General features: G+C 43.0%; 1 protein-coding gene across 8 annotated transcripts in view; it reads left to right on the plus strand.

Moving 5' to 3' along the window:
* The window catches only part of BCLAF3 (BCLAF1 and THRAP3 family member 3), a 121866-nt gene that overhangs the window by 52406 nt on the left and 53781 nt on the right, over positions 1-15679 (plus strand). For 6 of the 8 annotated variants that reach the window (XR_012898455.1, XR_012898454.1, XM_075913554.1 and 3 more), the window contains one exon: positions 9133-9228. The exons of 1 other annotated variant lie outside the window; for it this stretch is intronic. Coding sequence is in view for 5 of the 7 variants with exons in the window: in XM_075913554.1 (XP_075769669.1) it covers positions 9133-9228 (96 nt within the window). In the remaining 2 variants the exon portion in view is untranslated. Of the gene's footprint in view, positions 1-9132; positions 9229-11067; positions 12673-15679 lie in introns of those variants that run through there. One more of the 8 variants, XM_075913577.1, reaches the window with a different exon arrangement.

Genomic DNA, 15679 nt, shown 5'->3' on the forward strand with positions numbered 1-15679 from the left:
TGTCACCAAAACCCTCTGTACCCCTTTCTTCAAGATTACAACTCCCTCTCAATGCTGCACTCCCTGCTAGAGCCCCTCCCCCAGGCTGGAATCCCCTCCTGGACCCTTACCCCCTCCTGGACCTTGCACCCCAAGTTCCTTCCCCAGATCACAACCCCCTCCTGGACCCAAACTCACTCTCAGACCCCATGCTCCCTCCTGTATCTCAGTCCTCTATCTCAAGCTCCCTTCTGCACCCTACCTTTGTCCCAGACCCCCGCACCTCCTCCATAGAAGTTCGGCCCTTGACCGCTTGCCAAAATCTTGGAGTGTCTCCGCCCCCCATTAAAAATTATTGCTCACCCCTGCTCTCATGAGAGATGTTTTAAAGACCTTTTGAAAACAATTTTTCCCAATTCTGTTAGCCAAACCCTTTTCTGTTTTAAACAAACTAAATTAAACATTTTTTCATGTTTCAATTCAAATAAACCTTTCACTGAATTTAAAACCATTTTCTGCCATATTTGCAACCTAAATAGTAGCTAGTACACGAGAACAAGTAGAGAAGCTGTCAATTTTTGTTTTTGTTTTTGTTGTTCAAATTGAATAGAGTAAAAATCTAGCCTAACTGAAGAAAGAGAAAATAAATTCAGATTTTAATTGTTTCTGTTCTAAGTAATATAACATCTAAACACAAGCAAGACTTTTAAATATTAAATGCATATTTAAATTGTCTTCAGCTAGCTTTTTCAACTAACATTGTTCTATTTCATTAGTATTAAGCAGCTGTAAGACAGATCTGGTTGCATAATAATTTGGATATGTAGGCACATGGCCGAAATTGCAGACACGGTGCTGCTTACTGGAAATATAACATTAGGCTGTAATGCATTCTTGAGTGTTGCATAGATAAGTGGCTTTCAACATTTCTGGATTATTGTATCTCTTTCAGCAGTCTGATTTGTCTTGGGTACCTCAAGTTTCACCCTCACTTAAAAACTACTGGCTTACAAAATCATAAAAATACAACAGTGTCAAGAAAATAGTTATGTGGGATTTGATCATTTGAAACATAACTGGCTTTGTGATGACGAGGAAAATACATAGTGACTTTCCAGCCTGTAGCAAAGGTTGCAAATCTCTCGACATCTAAATAGACTTACGTTTAGAATGGGAAGGAGCAGGTGGTTGTGGTACATGTAGGTACCAGTGATGTAGGGAAGGATAGGAGAGAGGTCTGGGAGGCCAAATTTAGGCTGCTAAGTAGGAGATTGAAGTCCAAGACTTCCATGGTAGCATACTCTGAAATTATTCTAGTTCTGAATTCAGGACCAGTTTGACAGGCAGTGTCAGATGTGTAGGGAGGATGGGTTTAGATTTATTAGAAATTAGAGAAACTTTTGGGATACAGGGAGCCTATGCAGGATGGGTGGGCTCTATCTAAGCCAAAATTTAGCCAAGTTGCTGGTTCTTACCATTAAAAAGGTTGTAGGGCAATTTTTAAAAGAAGGGCTTGGAGAAAGCTGACAGGTACAGGATAGCACATGGTTTAGACAGTAACATCCCTACAGGGAGGCTCTATTAATGGAGATTATCTATTTTCTGGTAAGAAGAGAATGGAAAATGATAAAATATTATTAGAATCTGATGAGGCAGACAGGTAAAAGATGGCAATTTCTTAAAGTGATTATATATCAATGCTAAAAAAAAAGTCTAAATAATATGATGTGTGAACTACAGTGCCTCATATTCCATGAGTATATTGATATAATAGGTATCACAGAAACTTGGGGGAATGAGGATAATCAGTGGAACGCAAAGTAATACCAGGGTACAAATATACTGGAAGGCTAGAACAGGTTGTAATGGTCGGTGAGTGATACTGTGTGAAAGACAGCATATGTGAATGAAATGTGAAGTAAAAAATTGTAAATGAACCAAATTGTACCATAGAATCTCTATGAATAGTAATTCTGTGCTCTAATAATAACTAATAATAATAATAAAATCATCATTATATAGCAGTAGGGATATATTACTGATCACCTTACCATGATGGTGATAGTGACTGTGAAATGCTCAGGGAGATCAGAGTCTATTAAAATAAAGTAGTAGTGGGGGATTTCACCTATCCCCATAAAGACTGTGTACATATCACCTCAGAACAGGGTGCAGGGTGTATTGTTTCTTGGCACCTTAAATAATTGCTGCTTGGAGCAGCTGGTCATTGAACCCACAACAGGAGAGGCAATTTTTGATTCATTTCTAAGTAATTAAAAGATACAGTGCCAAAAGTGAAGTCCCTATTAGTTGCATGGAAATGGTTTTTAAAGACCCCAGTTTCATGTATATTCCAAATTTAAAAAAAACACCATAGAGAAGCAGAAGAGTGAGTCCATGGCTAAACAATAAAATAAAGAAGTGTTGAGAGACAAAAGGGCACCCTTGAAAAGTGGAAGTTAAATCCTAGTGAGGAAAATAGGAAGGAGCACAAACTCTAGCAAATGAAGTGTGAAAAAAAATAATTAGGGAATGTCAAAAAATAATTTGAAGAACATCTGGCCAAATACTCAAAGTCATAGCAATAAAGTTTTTTGAAGTACATTAGGAGCAGGGAACCTGCTAAACAACCATTCGGGCCATTGAATGATCAGGATGCTAAAGGACACTTGAGGTTGATAAGGCAGTTGCAAAGAAACTGTGTTCTTTGCATTGGTCTTGATGGCCTAGGTTTTGAGAGATTCCCAAACATGAACCTTTTATTTTTTTAGGCGACAAATCTGAGGAATTATTGCAGATTGAGGTGTCATTAGTGATGGTTTTGGAACAAATTGATAAATGAAATAGTAAGTCTCCAGGACCAGATGGTATTCACCCGAGTTCTGAAGGTACTTTAATGTGGAATTACCGAACTGTAGTTAGTAATGTATTATTTAAATCAGTTTCTGTACCAAATGGTTGGAGGATAGCTAATGTGATGCCAGTTTTTTAAAAAGGGCTCCAGAGGTGATCTCAGCAATTACAGGGTGTGATGGATGGCATGATGGATAGAAGGGGTGCTGGCCAGCATTTGGTGACTAAAGGGTTAAACTCAGGTAGCTAAGGAGCTAGGAGAACCAATGGAATACAGCGCTAAAATTGAAATTGAGGTGATATGCCTGCCTGCTCTGTGTGTGTGAATTCTAAATTAGGAGCTGGAGGAAGCAAGATGAAGTAATCAAACAGAATTACCATTCCTACAAGAAATATTGGGTATGGGGATGGACTGGGCCTTGAAGTACGGATGGGTATGGATCATGAGTAGATGGAGAAATGTATGTTTAGTTGCAATTGGATATTTTTCTTTGTTTTGTTGTTTGGTTAAACTTCTGTGTGTGAAATCCATGCCTGCCTCCCTCCATTCATTATACCTAAGCTGTGCCAGCGATACCATTTTTCCTCTGTGTTTTAATCTACTCTTTTCTCAGTTGCTCTGTAACACCTAGAAACCAAGTATGCTTTATCAAGTATATCTTTTGGTTTGGTTAATAAAATCACCTTTTTAAGATGACTATTTGATTCTTGTGTCCTGAAAAGTAACATGAGGTCTGTGTATATGCCTGCCTAGGCTGAGAGGTTAGCTATTAGAGATTTGTGGTTTGTTTTTTTGTGGGTTTGTTTTTTCTCAAGCTCTCTTGTGGTAAGAGCTTGAGGTACCTTTCAGAAAGAAGCTCAAGTATTTTTTTTTTCTGGTTTTCAGGGTTTTATTTCATTTGATGGTGGCAGCCTATCCCCCAGGGCCAGGGAATCTGTGACTTTGAGGAGTTTTGTAAGCAGATTCCTATACCTATAAAGACAAAGTATTTTAAGGTCTCCTGCAGGCCCCCACTGTCTGCACTCGGAGTGCCAGAGTGGGGAAGAGCCCTGACACAGGACCATAAGCCTGACTTCACAAACTGGTTGAAACTATATTAAGGAACAAAATTGTCAGATACATAGATGAACATAATTTGTTGGGGAAGTGTCAAACGGTTTTTTAAAGGGAAAATCATGCCTTACTCATCTACTAGTATTATTTGTGGGGTTCAACAAGCATATGGATAAGGGATGTCAGGAGGATACAACGTATTTAGATTTTGACAGGATTCATCACCTAAGACTTCTAAGCAAAGTAAGCTGTCATGGGATAAAGTGGAAAGGTACTTTCATGGATTGGTAACTGTTTCTCATTAACCAAAAGACAGGGATAAATGGTCAGTTTTCAGAATGGAGAAAGGTAAATTTGTGGTATCCCTGGGGGATGCGGGGTCTATACAGGGACCAGCCCTATTCAACATGTTCATAAATGATCTGGAAAGGGGAGTAAAAAGTGAGGTGACAAGATTTGCAGATGATACAAAGTTACTTAAGATAATTACGTCCTAGGCAGTTTATGAAGAGCTACAGAAGGATCTCACAAAACTGGATGACTGGTCAACAAATTGGCCAATGAAATTCAATGTTGATAAATGCAAAGTATTGCACATTGGAAAAGATAATCCCAACTACATTTATACAGTAATGGGGTCTCAATTAACTATTATGATTCAGGATAGAGGTGGTGGAGTTATTGAGGATACTTCTCTGAAAACACAGTGGCAGTTAATGATTTCCAACACTGTTTGCTTTTTTTTTTTAAGAAAAGTTGTGGATAACACGACAGAAAATATCATATTGCCTCTATATAAATACACTGTATGCCCACATTTTAAATACTGTATGCAGATTTGGTCACCCCATCTCAAGAAAAAAATATTGGAATTGGAAAAGGTTTTTGAAAATGGTAACAAATTATTAGGGATATGGAAAGTTTCAGTGTAAGGAGACATTAAGTTATGGATTTTTCAGCTTGGAAAAGTGAAGGCTACAGAGAAACATGTTAGAAGTCTATAAAATCATGATTGATATGAATCAAATAAATAAAGAAGTGTTACTCTTTCTCATAACACAAGGACTAGGGATCACCAAATTAAATGATTAGCCAGCAAGGTTAAAATAAACAAAAGAAAAGTACTTTGTCTCAAGTCTTGCCAGAGGATGGAGTGAAGGTCAAGACTAATAACAAGGTTTAAAAAAGTACTACAGTGAACCCTCGTTTATCGCGGTAGATAGGTTCCAAACCCTACCGCGATAGATGAAAATCCGCGAAGTAGAAGTAGGATCCTCAAAGCCTCGGGGGAAGCCGGCGGGGGGGGGGGCATCCCAGGCGCGCCTGGGCTGCTCCCCCGCCGGAGCCCCTCCGCGGCTTTCAAAGCCTCGGGGGAAGCCGGCGGGGGGGGGCATCCCAGGCGCGCCTGGGCTGCTCCCCCGCCGGAGCCCCTCCGCGGCTTTCAAAGCCTCGGGGGAAGCCGGCGGGGGGGGGGGGCATCCCAGGCGCGCTTGGGCTGCTCCCCCGCCGGAGCCCCTCCGCGGCTTTCAAAGCCTCGGGGGAAGCCGGCGGGGGGGGGGCATCCCAGGCGCGCTTGGGCTGCTCCCCCGCCGGAGCCCCTCCGCGGCTTTCAAAGCCTCGGGGGAAGCCGGCGGGGGGGCATCCCAGGCGCGCCTGGGCTGCTCCCCCGCCGGAGCCCCTCCGCGGCTTTGAAAGCCGCGGAGGGGCTCCGGCGGGGGAGCAGCCCAGGCGCGCCTGGGATGCCCCCCCGCCGGCTTCCCCCGAGGCTTTGAAAGCCGCGGAGGGGCTCCGGCGGGGGAGCAGCCCAAGCGCGCCTGGGATGCCCCCCCGCCGGCTTCCCCCGAGGCTTTGAAAGCCGCGGAGGGGCTCCGGCGGGGGAGCAGCCCAGGCGCGCCTGGGATGCCCCCCCGCCGGCTTCCCCCGAGGCTTTGAAAGCCGCGGAGGGGCTCCGGCGGGGGAGCAGCCCAGGCGCGCCTGGGATGCCCCCCCGCCGGCTTCCCCCGAGGCTTTGAAAGCCGCGGAGGGGCTCCGGCGGGGGAGCAGCCCAGGCGCGCCTGGGATGCCCCCCGCCGGCTTCCCCGGAGGCTTTTTAAAGTTTTGGTAACCGCTACTTCGCGGTTCGACCATCGCGGATTCACGTATATACATAATGTAATGAAAAAAGTCCGCGAAGTCGTGAATCCGCGATAGTCGAACCGCGAAGTAGCGAGGGTTCACTGTAGATAAATTCATGGAGAATAGCTCCATCAATGGCTATTAACCCGGAAGGATAGGATGATGTCTCACTTTGTCAGAAGCTGGGAATGGGTGTTGGGGAAGGATCACTTGATGATTACCTGTTTTATTAATTCCCTCTGGTATACCTGGCATTGGCTACTTTCAGAAGGCAGGCTCCTGGGCTAGATGGACCTTTGGTTTCACCCAGTATGGCTATTCTTATGTCACAGCAGACTATTACTGAAAAATTGCTTGCTTTCTTATTTTTACAACATAATTATAAAACATAATTGGAATGAAATATAGTATTTATATTTCAGTGTATAAAATATAGAGCATTATAGACAATGACTTGTTTATTTCTGAAATTTTAAGTTTATACTGACTAAGCTAGTGCTTTTTCTATAACTGGTTATAAAACCAGGCAAATATATAGATATGTTGATGTATCTTGAGGAAGACGTCTGCATACCCCCAAGTGTACACTTACCCCTTGTTGAGAACTACTGACATAGATACTTTTTTTAATGACGGTTTTTTTTTAAGAACACCAGAACTGTTTCAAAAATGAAAAAAATGAGTTATGTTTGAAGGAAATAGTCCCAACAAATTCATACTTTTTCAAGCATTAATGATTGATCATTAAAAGAAACGTTACAATTGTATGGTGAATTTTCAGTTGTTAAAAGAAGAACTTAGCATAATTTAAGCACTGCCTATATGAAACAATTTCTATTACATGCATCTGGAAGATACATTTCTATATGAAAATATACGTAATACATGTTGGATGTTAATGTTCTAGCTCCTGGAAGCTGTGCTGGAAACTAGGGGAAAACAGTCAAAATCAGTTTGCCCTCTGTTTATTTTTGTCATGTACAGAATGAATTTTGTTATGTGCACCAGTATGGAGATGATGTATGACACATCACTCCCATAGCGGTGCACATAACAAAATTCATTCTGCACATAGTCGCAGTTTGGTGCATGAAAGGAGCTCAGGGTTGGGGGCATAAAGGCTCTGGCTAGGGGTGCGGGCCTTGGGGTGGGGCTGCTGATGGAGTACTTGGAATGCAGCACGGGGCTCCAGGATGGAAGGGTTTTGAAATGCAGGAACAGGATAAGGGCAGGAGGTTGTGGTGGGGAGTGAGGTCTGGGCAGGAGTTAGGATGGTGGAGGGAGTTTGGGGCTGGAGCAGGCCACTGGGGTGCAGGGTGCTTACCTGGGGCAGCTCCCATTTGGTGGTGAGGAACATGTAGCTCTATGCTGTCCCACGCTCACCTGCAGACACCACCCCATCCTTGCACGCCTCATTTTCTTTTGGCCATGATTCCCAATCAATGGGAGCTATGTGGACAAAACTTCTCCAGCATTTGCAGTGATGCAGCTCCAGTTGAGAGGGGAGGGGCGAAGCAGGGGGGGAAGAACAGCAGTACTTAGAACTGCCTACTTATACCCCAGGACAGGCTAACTTAGAACATAGGCTTTGTGGGCTGCAGCCCAGGCCTTGGGCTGGGCTCTTTAACACAGAGCCTTGGGCTGCAGCCGCTAAAGCCCCTTTCTTTATCTGGCCTTGTTGCTGGGGCTGGAGGAGCTCACCTCTCCCCTAGCTGAGATCAGAGGAGCGTGCCTCTTCTCCATCCCCAGCAGGGAGCTGAGGTGGCTGGAGCAAAGTGGCCTCTCCCCCAGCTGCTGCAGCTCCGTGTGTGGCAGGCTTGTTAGGCAGCTGCACAGCTTAAAGGCAGTGTTGGTCAGAGTGCACAGGTAAAGCAGCGATGAGAGGGAGTGCTGCTAGTGGAGGTGCTACATTGTTTTATGTAATCAAACCTGTTTAATGCCCACACACTCGGGAGTTGCAGTTACAAACACCACTTAGTCATGTTACTTGCTTCTGAAATAGTGCATATCCCTAGGGTAGATGAGCCTCTCCTATTGCTAGCTACCAGTCTGAAGACAAGATGAAAAATAGTCCTCTTTATGGAAAAATCCAGTGCTGTTCTTAAGTTGTTCAATGCATGGATCTTACGGAAATGAGTGTGCTAGAAATGCATATGGCTGTTCTAAAGTCATGAAATCTGACTGGGGCTATATGATTTGGTGTGGGAAAGTAGTCTTGTTTGCTAGGAATGTTAGCATGGAATCGGTTACACAATTAACTGATAAGCCTGGGTTTATTGGTTAACAATGACTACATTCAACCCCTTCCCCCTTGCTGCATCTGTATGGGGGAGGAGCTATGGGATCTGGTGCCCAGCTCTGCAGCGCCTCCTTGCCCCCCCCCCCCCCATCCCCGCTGCCTCCCGTGGAGGCAGCAGCACAGGGGAGGAGGAAGCTGGTGCTCCTCACAGAGCTGTCTCCTCCCTAGACCCGTGGGGGGTGGGGCAGGTGTGAGCCAGTATACATGGGAAATGGCTTTCAGCCTGATTCCCCATGCGTGCCACAGAGATGACTGCTCCTCTTTATCAGAGGCAATGGCGAGGAATGGGGCAGGCAGGAGCTGGTGCTCATAGGGATCCAGCCTTAAAAGCTGGCTCCCTTCTGTCCCTCCTTCCCCACATGTAAACATGTAATTGCTAAAATTTCCAGTGATTACATGTTTACCCAAACATTAGTTAACATCCCTTAGTTAGTTTGCAAGCCAGGAATCACTAAAGGATCTGGTTGTGTCATTCCTGTTTCTCCTCTTTCCCCCCCCAAGAGGGCTGGTGTAGGAGGTTGCTATGCTGGCTCTGTGCCAGTTGATGGCTGTCTACTCCACATAAGGGTAATGCTCTGACTGCTTTACATTGCAAAGGGGCTATATTCTGGAGTGATGCCCTATGTCTGCTGTGGGAACTAAAATCAGTCTTTGCAACTTACACTCCAGATCAGTAGGTATTGCACCACTGCAATTTCATTGATTTAATCAATCTCAGATGTAATCTTAGGCCAAAAAAGGTATAGTACAAATTAGTTTAATGTAAAAATTGTCCATGTTTCATTGAAATTGTTTTTAACATTGTTAAACTATTTGTTAAACGTTTTTCTAGAATTCTTATTATGCTGCAAAAACCAATGACATCTTTACTCACAGACCATTTGGAGGACACCTTGACAATGCAAGGCCCTTCAGAAGACCTTTTAAGGTATCTTGTGTCTCTTACCATGTGTGTGTGTGTGTTGCATAAGGTTTCATTTCAGGCTGTGGTTTTGTGATTTAGATATGTTGCTGTAAATGGACAGATACGTTAATAGTGAGATTTTCAAAAAATGGTCAGCATTGGTTGAACTTTGTTCTCACTGACATAATACGGATTTACCTGTTTACCGTGACTTCAGTGAGAGAGAGAGAACTGAATGATTGAATTTCCCCTTCCCTTGGTCACTTACCAGTTGGCATTCTATCATATTTTGGAAGACTAAGTTACTAGAATTTGGATTCTCCCATGTAGATGAGAGCTGGCTTTCTCAGGGTTTAAGTTTAAATACTAATATTAAGGAAGAGGTAGGAAAATTGTAAAACAATAAAGGGGAGTTGGCAAGAAAGAAGGGAAGGGCAAGATTATTGGGCTAGTGTTCAGAAAGAAAAAATAACCATGAAGAGCAACTTTAGAGTCAAAATTGCAGGGGGAAATGGGAGTTTACTAATACATCTGACTAATAAATAGATTTGGAAAGACACTAGGGTTTTTATTAGTAAATGTTGGTGTACATCAATTTCACCATACACACAAACCAAAAAAAAAATTTCCATCCATAGTAGACATTCACAGATAGGTAAAGTGTGTATAAAAAAGAAAAGAGCTTCAGAACTTAGTTTCCTTTAAGGATATTAATTTTGTATTTTTGGCATGTGAGACAGTTTATTTCAATAAAGCTTTAACTTTTTGAATCACCATTTACTGTCCGTAAATGGTCGATAGCAGGTTCTGGGGTCGGTTTTGTTCAACATCTTTATTAATGACCTGAATGAGGGGATGGATTGCACACCCAGCAAGTTTGCAGATGACACTAAGATAGGAGGAGAGGTAAGTATGCTGTAGGGTAGGAATAGAATCCAGAGAGACCTAGACAAATTGGAGAATTGGGCCAAAAGAAATCCGATAGAAGTTCAACAAAGACAGTTGTATCTACAGGCTAGGGAAGAATCCCAAGCACTATTTACAGGCTGGGGACCAACAGCTTAAGCAGGAGTTCTGAAGGAAAGGACCTGGGGATTACAGTGGATGAGATATGAGTCAAGTGTGCCTTTGTAGCGAAGAAGGCTAATTACATACTGGGATGCCTTAGTAGGAGCACTGCCAGCAGATCTATGGAAGTGATTATTCCCTTTTATTTGGCACTGATGACGCCACATCTGGAGTATTACATCCAATTCTTGGCCCCCATTACAGAAAGGATGTAGATGCATTGGAGCAGTCCAGTGCAGGGTGACATCAATGATTAGGGAGCTGAAGCACATGACTTATAAGGAGAGGCTGAAGGATTTGGGCCTATTTACTCTACGGAAGAATAGAATGAGGTGGGATTTGATAATAACCTTCAGCTATCTGAAGGCGGGCGGGGGAGAGGGGGGTTCCAAAGAGGATGGAGAAAGGCTGTTCTCAGTGGTGGCAGATGACAGAACGAGGGGCAGTGGTCTCAGATTACTGTTGGGGAGGTCTAGGTTGGATATTAGGAAAAACTGTTTCACTAGGAGGGTGCTGGAATGGGTTACCTAGGAAGGTGCTGGAATCTCCATCCTGAGAGGTTTTTAAGTTCCAGCTTGACAAAGCCCTGGGTGGGATGATTTAGTTGGGAATGGACTCAATGACCTGAGGTCTCTTGCAACTGTACAATTCAATGTTAAATTGCCGGATACTCTCCATTATTTCCTCGATCCATGAAAATTTAAATAGATAACAATTGAAATAAAAAAGCTTAAATAAACATTATCAGTCAAAATTTATTTTTAAAAAATCCAATTCTGTCAAATCTGTGTACAGGTTGGACTTCCCTGGTCCGGCACCCTCGGGACCTGACCGGTCCCAGATGAGGGATTTTGGTGAACCAGTGGAGGTAATTTCTTTACCACCCCCTGCCTGGTCGGCTGGCCTCCTAGCGTCTCCTCATCTCCTGCTGGTCTCACGGCTCTGGCGACCCTTCTGGGCAGCCACGTGCTTTGCTGGGGCTCCAGGACCCGCTGGGCAGCCGTGTTCCGTGGATCCCTGCCCCAACATGCTACTGCAGCTCCCAGCTCCGCGAGGCAGCCACGCGCATCTCCCAGCCCTACTGGGCAGACATGCTGCCATGTGCTAACAATGGGCTCACTGAGGGCAGCCCACTACCCTGCGGGCCACGCAGGAATCCTGGCCACTTGCCCTCCACCAGTACTCTCTGTTCCTACAAAATCTGTGCCAGACCCATGGATGTTCCTGGACCAAAGAATCCCAGTTAAGAGAGTTTCAACCTGTATGAGGAAATGCCTTGCATGAATACATTCCACCAGGAATGAACATTATGTTGTCATAACGGTACATGAGAAATTCATACCACCCTTTTCAGTTGCCCTTCTACTGCATTCTGTGTGCCTTTTTCATGTAAAATTGTCCTAAATCTATATGATGACTCCTAAATATGTTTTATATTTACTCATTTTATCTGCTTAAGTATTGCTTGTAAATTTTACAGGAGCCCCAAGATGTAAGAGGGTCAGCAAAATCACCCTATTCTGGGGTTTTGCAGAGGCTTCCCAATATACCTTGACTGCAAAAGGCAACCTGGGGTCAAAATTAATTAAATTTAAAACAAAGATTACTTGTATCTCTTCCTTCCTGTTGTTAGTGGCATGCTGTGCATAGGTCCAATTAGGTCCATTCATAATGGGAAAGAAAAACTCTGATCAAATCTGGGTCAGCCTCTTCTAGTTTTCCATTTAAAAGTGGCTTTGCAATGAGGCAATTAGGTCACTGACCCCCAGTCCAGACTATCTCTTTTTCCATGAGCCATGTGAATGGTTAATCCAACTCTTTCACGAAACACATTTCAGATAGGCTACTGAATAATACTTAATATTTTACAAGATTGCCTTAAGGATTTAAAAAAAAATACATAAAGACAAAGACATTCCCTCATTTTACAGATAGGGAAATTGAGGCAGAATTATTATGACCAAGTATGTAAAGGGATGTGAAAGGTTAACTGGTTATCTGGTAAGCATCACCCTTAAAGGGTGATGCTTACTGGTTCTGGTTTAACCAGTGGGGGCTGGAGCACCTCCCCACCTGATGTAGGCAAGGGGCCTCTTGAGGACAAGCGCTGCTCCAGACATTCAGAGCAGCCCCTGGTTGTGGTGGTGGGCCGCTCTGGCCTGGCCATGACAGGGTGAGGAGGCCTCCAGAGTGGCCCCCTTAATTGGTTAACCAGTTAAACATGAGGTAAACTTCACATTTAACAAATTTACCAATTACACAGTATTTTACATGCGGTAGTACGTAAGGTAGTTTGCTTCAAAACACACGGGTGCCTTTATAGCAAGGTGCACTAAAGGATCCTAAAACAATCTATGTAATTTAAACAAAAGACAGAACTATGTAGTACATTAAAGATTAACAAGATGGTTTATTAGGTGATGAGCTTTCGTGGGCCAGACCCACTTCCTCAGATCAATATGTGGAAGTGGGTCTGGCCCATGAAAACTCATCACCTAATGAGCTTTCGTGGGCCAGACCCACTTCATCAGATCAATATGTGGAAGTGGGTCTGGCCCACGAAAGCTCATCACCTAATAAACCATCTTGTTAGTCTTTAAAGTGCTACATAGTTCTGTCTTTTGTTTCAACTATACCAGACTAACACGGCTGCATCTCTATCGCTATGTAATTTAAGTGCAAGATGACTTATTTTTAACCTGTTAACAAAAGTGATAAATCCTAAAAAATGCTAATGTTTATAAAGATAAGTACTTTATCTTGAGGAAAAGTGGAAGTGTTTGGTTTTTGTTTTTGTTAAAAATCTGGGTGAGTGGTTGCATTTAATAATAGGGTATAGTTGAAGACACTGCTGTCCTGATTGGAGACCCTGAAAATTATTTCTATCTAATGGCTCCATTCTTTTAAGTAAGGATAAGAATCAGGAAGCCTGAAATTAGAAGTTAGTACCTCCCCTTTATTACCAGCACAGAGGAAGTAGCTGGTTCTATTACAGTAGGCTCATCGCTGCCTGCTGTATCAACCCTTTGGGTCTGTTGGCTCTTGATGTAACTTTTAAAGCAGCCTCAAGTTTGGATTCTTTCATGTTGGCCTGGAATCCTGTGTGTACTGGGGGCACATAAAGATGAGCTTTAAGCCAATGTTGCATTCGTGCAAGCAACTTGTGCTGTGCACCCCTTTCCTTACGTTTTCAGTATCTCTATGGGTACACAGCATATAGATCAGCACTGTGTTTTGCTTGTGTGAACAGGAAATGGATTGTTTGGTATGGGAAAAGGGATATTGATTTATTGACTTAAAATTCCTAACCTAAAATTTCATCAACTTTTTTTTATTGAATTTTCTCTTGTATTACATATAATTCTTTGTTGAATTTTGATTTTGTTTTGTATTCCTGAGATGGTAGTTTGACCTCTTTCTAAATTAAGCCTTTTGGCTGATTAAAGATGTTAGGCAAATCTCTCTTCCCTTACGTATAAACAAATTCTGTCACTAAACAAAAGTGTTTTGTTCAAAATATTTAAATTGGTTGCCTGTGGTGTATATTAAATTTATTAAAAGAGTAACACATTATAGAGAAGTTTTATGCAAGGATATGTAAAAGATTTTAGTTTTAAAAAGCTCTTCTTTTGACTTGGTGTTTCACAATGCACCTGGGAGATGAGGGCAATAAGTAAACATACCAGGTGGGTTTACTGGTCGATCATTTAAATAAAACTATTGTCCTGGAATTCTGATGACTTGATCAACTGTTTGACTTGATCAACAGTCCTGGTTGTATTCTGGAATAGCTTAGATGTTTATATTATTGGTTACTAGAAGATTTAGTGGCATTGCTCAGGTCCTTAACTCATTTAATTTTTGTGTTTTGAAAATGTGCATGTTTCATTTAAATCATTGCTCTGAAATGAGGCTGGAGATAAGGGGTTCAGTATGCAAGTTGCCCTGGAGAGAGAGGACTACCCCAGCCCTCTTTCACTGTAGCAGCTTGGGGACTACAGAGAAGTGCCTCTGCATGGCCGCTGCAGCAGACACAGCCAGGGGAGGGGTGCATGTCCCACAGCTGGGGCAGGTCCAGGTTTCCTCTGCCCTCTGCACAAATCAGGTGAGGGAGAGCTTCAAACCCCCCCCCCCCCCCCCCCCCCCTTAGGTTGCCTGTGGGGTGGGAGACTTGGAGCTGGGGCAGTCCCGGACCAGGGATGAGGGGAACACTTTCCCCCAGACAACCCTTTCACTTGCCTGGTGAGTCTGTCTCTTTTCTGTATGGTTTTATGAGAAGCAATACCATTCTGGGCACATTGTTTTCCTGGCACACCCAAATCCTTACCTTGTTATAAGTTATGATAAGAGGAAGCAGTGTACTGAATTTGGTTGTCTTTGCTCTTACCATTTAGGAGTTCTTGAAGAAACAAACACATAGACTCATGCATAGGCAGACAAAATCTCTCATCTATACAGTAGATGCAGTCTTTGCTTTTAAAAATAAAATGGTTTGAAAATAATGTTAATTTATGAAGTGATGGTTTTAGAAACACAGTATTAGCAATCTTTGTAAATTAGTTTTACATTGATTATTATATGAAATTTTTATAACCTTAGGTTGTTTCATGTTTCAGATTGAAGCCTCTTGAGGTTTTCCAAATAACTTGGAACAATAGAATAATTATGTAGGCAGAATCTGTTTAAACTGAATAAATTAGTCTTTGTAGAGTTAGTCATTTGAAGTAAGCTACAGTTTGTTTTTGTATAATTTGATAATAAACACAGCAGTAGGTAAGCTCTCACATTACTATCTATCTTTGGTATTTCTAATGTGTCTACCATCACAGTGCCTTCTTGCCAAATATACAATTAAGATTCTTAGTAAGTGTATCTACAATTGACTATACTTTTCATTACTGTTGTCTTGGTTTTTCCTGAGTCTTGTGTGGGTCAAATGATTGCCTTAGGTCATAGGGTTGCCAGATGGTTGAAACAAAAATACCGAACACATACCCCCTTCTCCCCAAAAAAGGGAAGAAATTCTATTGGGTGGGGGGGGGAACCAAAGTTGTTGAGCAAAAAAAAAAAAATTAAAATAAAACAGCATGTCCCCTTTAAGAGTGAGTGCAGGGATAGGAACAGGGGAGCGGTTGAGCACTAGACCCAGGGGAAGCATTGCTTCGCCTAGATCTTTTGGCTGGCAACCATTTTGTGCCGGCAGCCTTGGAGAACCAGGTAAGCATGGGGGCTGGGATCGGGGTGTTTGGGGGGGCGGGAGGAGGCCGGGTGCTGAGTGTTTGTAGTGCTGCCAGGTGCGCGGCATTTTCGCCTCCTGGCAGGGGAAAAATTCAGAAAATACTGGACATCACAGGTCTCTGGTATTCTCAATTTTTTTACTAGACAGGAGGCGAAAATACCAGACTGT

This window comes from Pelodiscus sinensis, chromosome 1 (assembly GCF_049634645.1).
Source record: "Pelodiscus sinensis isolate JC-2024 chromosome 1, ASM4963464v1, whole genome shotgun sequence".
NCBI lineage: Eukaryota > Metazoa > Chordata > Testudines > Trionychidae > Pelodiscus > Pelodiscus sinensis.